At 38.3% G+C, this 6905-nt stretch overlaps 1 protein-coding gene across 1 annotated transcript; it reads left to right on the top strand.

Moving 5' to 3' along the window:
- The first annotated feature begins 1269 nt into the window (after nt 1–1269).
- Nucleotides 1270–1620, top strand: LOC148581998 (uncharacterized). The gene has a single exon (XM_088494895.1). The coding sequence runs from the start codon at nt 1270–1272 to the stop codon at nt 1618–1620; it is 351 nt and encodes a 116-aa protein (XP_088351021.1).
- The last annotated feature ends 5285 nt before the right edge of the window (nt 1621–6905 follow it).

The following is a 6905-nucleotide window of genomic DNA, read 5'->3' as shown; positions in this document are numbered from 1 at the left end:
ACCCGTTTTTTATTTTAATTAATAATATTTTGTGCCTAATACATTCACCAATAGTCGTGCGTGATACCAGTTGTATTTTTCTCCTCGTGAAAGTTCTGTTTTATTGAAATTGAAATTTTTAAAAACCATTAATTTTAAAACATTTTTTGTTATCTAATCATTTGTCTTTATTGTAGCTAGGGCTGGAAGTGAGTCAAGTCAACTCATGAGCTAATTCGAATTCGACTCGTTAATAACTCGATAAGTTGAGCTCGTGAGCTGATGAGCCGAGCTTGAATTTGGATAAACTCAATTCATTAGCTCGTGAGTTGGTTCGATTACATACATACATACATACATACATACATACATACATACATACATACATACATACATACATACATACATACATACATACATACATACATATATATATATATATATATATATATATATATGATCTTTACAGGCCTCTTGAATATTCTATTTACTTCATTTTTTCTTTGATTTTTTTGTAGAATGCGACTTATATACACTTAGTTTATACTTTTAATATTATATATATACATATATAATAATAAGATATAATTTTTTATATATTAATATTTTTATTTAAAATTTTATAATTATTTTTTATATGATCTTGATGTAGGACAGAAATAAAAAATTCATAATTAATTAATGAGAGACAATCCAATCTAGAAATATTCTAATTGATATTAGCAATATTCTAGATTGATACTGTTAGTGATTTACTAGGATAGAATTGCTATTTATATATATATAGAAATATCTGTACAGTTGATTTTAGGAGATTGTTGCTGTAATTTAGGCATGGTAGCTGTTTTGTATAGCCTGCATATATATTTGGATATCTGTGATCAATAAAACCAGATTTGGCCATACAATTTTAGTATGGTATCAGAGCATTAGGTTCTGATAGACGTCAAAGTGCAGGCAAACCTCCGCTGCAGAAAATGGCAGATGTAAGTAAGGACGGGAAGAACCAGGGAGATGTCACCAAGAAGGGTGCTTCGCCTTATGATCTGAATGCAAATGACAATCCGGAGAATGTGATCACGCAAGTGCAATTGTGCAGCGAGAACTATGATGAGTGGGCACGAACTGTGAAAATCTCGTTGCGTGCTCGACGAAAAATGGGTGTTCCTCGATGGAACCCACAAAAAGCCAAAAGAGGGTGCAGCAGATATGGAAGATTGGTGGACTGTTCAATCCATGCTTGTTTCTTGAATATTGAACACTGTTGAACCAAGCCTGCGTTCCACCATTATGTATGCGGAAAACGCAAAGGATCTTTGGGACGACATCGAAGAGCGGTTCTCTATGGTGAACGGACCGCGAAGTCAGCAGCTGAAAGCCGAGTTAGCTGAGTGCAAACAGCATGGGATAGCCATGGGCTCGTATTATGGAAAGTTGAAAACCATCTGGGATGAGTTGGCCAACTACGAGAAGATTCCAAATTGCACCTGTGGAGGATGTAAGTGCAACATTGGAGTGCTGCTGGAGAAAAGAAAACAAGAAGAAAGAGTCCATCAATTCCTTATGGGCTTGGACGATGTGAGTTATGGGATAGTGCGCTCCAACATTTTGGCCACGGACCCCTTTCCTTCCCTCAATTGAGTGTACGCGACTTTGGTACAAGAAGAAAGAGTGAAAATGATCACCAAAATAGAGGAAGGCAGAAGTGCAACGATGGGATTGTTGGTGCAAACAGGATACAGGAATAAAGGAAGAGCAGAGATCAAACAAGTGTGCCCACATTGTGGAAGATCTGGACATGAAATTAAGGAGTGCTTCCAACTAGTTAGTTACCCAGAATGGTGGGGTGAACGTGGGAAAGGTGGGGTTGTGCGAGCAAATACTACACATGTCGCAACTGAAACAGAAAAAGAAGACAGCTCTAGGGCAGTGACGGGACTCATCAATGAGCAGTGGAAATTGTTGGTTGAAATGCTTAACGTCAAGGGAAATGAAGCAGAAAAGATGACAGGTAATAAGAGTTATTTCATGGATTATAGATAGTGGAGAAACTAACCACATGACAGGAAACTCAAAGAATTTAAGGGAACAAAGGGCAGTAAAAGCTTGTGCGGTAGGGCTGCCGAATGGGAAAGAAGTTATGGCAAATAAAGAGGGAACTGTGACCCTTGACGGAGGCCTCAAACTGAAGAATGTGTTGTGTGTACCGGAGTTGAAATGCAATTTGATCTCGGTGTCGCAAATGACTGATGATGTGAATTGTTTAGTGTTGTTCACTAAAATGTTTTGTATGATGAAGGACCTCACTTCGAGGATGCTGATTGAAGCGGGTGAGCGAAAAGATGGGCTTTATTTCTTTCATGGGATTCAAAGAGCAGCAGCGTGTCAGATTAGTGTGGGGAATCAAGTTGAATTGTGGCATAAGCGTATGGGGCATCCTTCCTATAGAGTCGTTCAAATGCTGCCTGCCATAAGTAGTGATTGTAACCTTGAAAGTTTAAGTAAGGACTGTGAAGTGTGTGAAATGTCAAAACAAACACAAAACAAATTTCCTTTAAGTGATTATCGTGCAACAACTATTTTTTATTTAATACATTGTGATTTGTGGGGGCCTTATAGAATACCCTCCTCTTGTGGAGCTTCTTATTTTTTGACAATAGTGGATGACTATTCTAGAGCAGTGTGGATATACTTGTTGTGTGAAAAGAAAGAGGTCTCTAAGGTTCTAATTAATTTCTTTGCTCTCGTTGAACGACAGTACAACAAATGTGTGAAAGGGGTCAGAAGTGATAATGGAACAGAGTTTATGTGCTTAAGTCCATATTTCTTGCAATATGGAATTGTTTACCAAACATCTTGCGTTATCACACCACAACAAAATGGAAGAGTAGAGAGAAAACACAGACACATTCTTAATGTGGCTCGGGCATTGCGATTTCAAGGAGGACTACCCATTTGCTTTTGGGGTGAGTGTGTACTAACTGCTGGACACTTGATCAATTTAACACCTTCATCGATTCTTCAAGGAAAGACACCGTATGAAATGGTGCATGAAAAGCCACCAAGCTATGATCATTTGCGGGTTTTTGGATCTCTCTGTTATGCACACAACCAACTCACCAAAGGTGACGAATTTGATAGTAGAAGTCGTAAGTGTATTTTTGTTGGATATCCTCTTGAAAAAAAGGGATGGAGATTGTATGATTTAGAAAGAAATGTTTTCTTCATGTCTCGCGATGTAAAATTCATGGAAGATACATTCCCCTTTGCTTCCCTATGTAATTCAGAAACATCCAGTGGTCCTGTCCAGAGTATTGAGCCCAATGCATGTGATGACCCACTACTTGGGCCTAACTTGCACGATGACTCCACTTTTGAAGAGAGGGGGGGTTCCTCCTTGAACCAAGATGAACAAGACGCACGCAGTCCTGCTATAGCCGACGATGACCGCACTGTTGTTGCCTTGCCCTTGCGCGACACGACGCACAACCCTCCTTCCTCCTCTAATGGCAACGCATCCTCCTCCACGGTCAATCCAGAACCTTCTGAAGTTTTATTGGGCAGAGGGCATTGAGTGAGACAACCCTCTATATGTCTTCGCGAGTATATCACCAACACCGTCTGTGTTGCTAGCCCATCGATTTGCTACCCTCCCCAATCGTATCTCTCAGGTACGTCCTATCCACTCAGTAATTATGTATCGTGTGCACATTTTTCTGCTACCCACCGTGCTTTCCTTGTGGCATTGGGCGATGAACAGGAGCCCAGGCACTTTAATGAGGTAGTTCGCATGTTCGTTGGAGATGAGCCATGGCTGATGAAATGAAAGCTCTTCAAGAGAATGGCACCTGGGATATCACCACCCTGCCTCCTGGTAAGAAAGCCCTTGGGTGCAAGTGGATTTACCGTATTAAATATAACTCGGATGGGAGTGTTGAACGGTTCAAAGCATGTTTGGTCATCTTGAAAAATCATCAAGTTGAAGGGATGGACTTCAATGAGACTTTTGCACCAGTGGTGAAAATGGTTACTATTCGCACTGTACTCGCTGTCGCTGCTGCTAAAGATTGGGAACTTCACCAGATAGATGTCCACAATGCTTTTTTACATGGTGACCTTGAGGAGGAGGTTTACATGAAGTTACCGCCTAGATTTCTTGTACAAAACAACGATATAGTGTGCAAGCTCCATAAATCTCTCTACGGATTACGCCAAGCTCCCCGTTGTTGGTTTGCCAAAATCTCCACTACCCTTCTCCAATACGGTTTTCAGCAGTCCTCTGTAGATCATTCACTGTTTGTTCTTCAACAGGCTCAGGCTCAGGCTCAACTTGTGGTGCTCGTATATGTTGATGATCTCATCATAGCTGGTAATAATTCTTCAGTTATTCATCAGTTCAAAAAGTACCTTAATCATTGCTTTCACATGAAAGATCTGGAAAAGCTCAAATATTTTCTTGGAGTGGAAGTTGCTCGATCTCCTACGGGAATCTTCCTTAACCAACGGAAATATGCTTTAGATATTATTATGGAAACTGGGTTGCTTGGTTCACGACCGTCCTCCACTCCTCTAGAAGAAAATCATCGTCTTGCTTTGGCGGATGGGCCGCTGCTTCTTGATCCTGGTCGCTATCGCCGCTTAATTGGGCGCCTCATTTATTTGTGTTTCACTTACCTCGAGCTGTCTTACAATGTACATGTTTTGTCCCAGTTCATGCAGCAGCCCAAAGAAGAGCATTGGCAAGCAGCGCCTGCACGTGGTTCATTATCTCAAAGGACAACCCGGTCAAGGAATTCTCTTACGACGAGGTAGCAATCTTACCTTAACAGGCTTGTGCGACTCTGATTGGGCAAGCTGCCCCCTTACTCAACGGTCACTTACAGGATGGTTTATCCTCCTTAGCAACTCTCCAGTGTCCTGAAAAATGAAGAAACAACAAACAGTGTCACGGTCATTTGCCGAGGCAAAGTACCATTTCATGGCCAACATTACGTGTGAACTCAAATGGTTGAAGCAACTCCTTTCTGATTTTCAAATCTCACATGGTCAGCCCATTCGTCTCTTTTGTGATAGTCAAGTTGCACTCCATATTGCCAAGAATCCTGTCTTTCATAAACAAACCAAGCATATTGAAGTTGACTGCCACCTAGTTTGGGACGCCGTTGCTCAGAAGATCATCCTTCCCTCCTATGTTCCCACTCGCATTCAGTTGGCAGACATATTTACCAAAGTCCTTGGATTGAAACAGTTTACTTTCCTTCTTGACAAGTTGGGCATTCAAAACTTGCATGCTCCAACTTGAGGGGGGGTAATGAGAGACAATCCAATCTAAAAATATTCTAATTGATATTAGCAATATGTTAGATTGATACTGTTAGTGATTTACTAAGATAGAATTGTTATTTATATATATAGAAATATCTGTACTACTGATTTTAGGAGATTGTTACTGTAATTTAGGCATGGTAGCTATTTTGTATAGCCTGCATATATATATTTGGACTTCTGGGATCAATAAAACCAGATTTGGCCATACAATTTTAGCATTAATAGAAACACAATATATAAATTAATATTTTTCAATACATATAAGTTATAATTTATTGATATAGAATTATAGGTTACGTTTTTGTTATTTAAGCCAGCTCATGAGTTTTTAGTGAGCCAAACTTGAGTTTAAGAAATAGACTCGATTGTTAATGAGTTGAGACGTGAGTCAAATTCAATTTTCGTGAGTCAAATTTGAGTTTAATTTAACTCGACTTTCTTTCGGTCTTAATTGTAGCAAGTATTTGATCTTCTTTAATCGGTTGTCAAATGTTAAAAAAATATTTTAAAATTTTGAATTAACTATCTCACCCATAATATAAATTAAAAAAATGAAATTTAATGTAATTGACAATAATATTGCAAAAAATTTGCAAAATATTCTCATAGCGCAATTTAATGGCTGAGATTGTAACTACATGAAGAAAAATTTCTTCCAGAAATATGATATTAAAATGCGGTAGAATATATAGAATAAAGGCTGAAAAATTTTAACGTTGTATATGCTAAAAAATATCTTCATATATAGGGTGATTAATACATAAATGAAAATATGCAATTTGTAAGTAGAGTTAGAAATGAGTCAAGTGTCAGTGAATTGAGCTTATAAATTTGTGAGCCAAATTGAGAGAAAAAGAAATTATAATTATGAAAATATAAGATTTTATATACGTATACAATTTTATACGCATATATAATTATGAAGAATATTAGAGGGAAGTAATTTTGGTATTTTGTAACCATTAATTGGTCATCAATAATGTTTTTAATGGTGTGAGATTACATCTAATAGTGGGAGATCGCTTACTTTTATTTTGATGGTTAAGTGGTGGCCAGAAAGCAGAAAATACAAAAGTTGCTGTCCCCCTAGACTTTTCCTATAATTATAATAGAGAATATAAATTATAAGGTGAATGTTATCCTACCCTCTTTAAAGTAACATGTAAGTTACCATCTCTGATGTGTCACATTTTAATTGGATGTTTATTTTAACCTGAGTTACCTTCTCCACTCTTTCGTCGTCGTTGCGTCTCTCAAGCATCACCGTCTTATTGGTGTTTCGTTTTCTCTTCCCAAATCATTTTTTTTTTTTGAAACAAAATAAGCTCAACACAGAATAGTGGAGCAATGGACTCTAATAACAAGTGCTACATAGAAATATACAACTCCTGTCAACTACCGAAATGATCACTATCAGTCCATTCTTCATAGCTCAGAAATGTCCGCTTTATTACTATGTCAACACCTGCTTCTTTATTATTGAAGATCCTCGCATTACGTTCCACCCAGACATTCCAGATCACTGTGAAAAACCCAATAAGCCACCTTTTCTGCTCCTGTTTTTGCTTATGCCTACCAGTCCAACTCTCAAACAGTTC

Source organism: Arachis ipaensis, chromosome B10, assembly GCF_059453495.1.
Source record: "Arachis ipaensis isolate K30076 ecotype BB chromosome B10, ASM5945349v1, whole genome shotgun sequence".
Lineage (NCBI taxonomy): Eukaryota > Viridiplantae > Streptophyta > Magnoliopsida > Fabales > Fabaceae > Arachis > Arachis ipaensis.
This window is presented reverse-complemented; position numbering and strand designations above follow the sequence as displayed.

Excerpts from the sequence above, each read along its gene's own strand:
- LOC148581998 (XM_088494895.1), top strand. The coding sequence starts at position 1,270 with ATGTATGCGGAAAACGCAAAGGATCTTTGGGACGACATCGAAGAGCGG.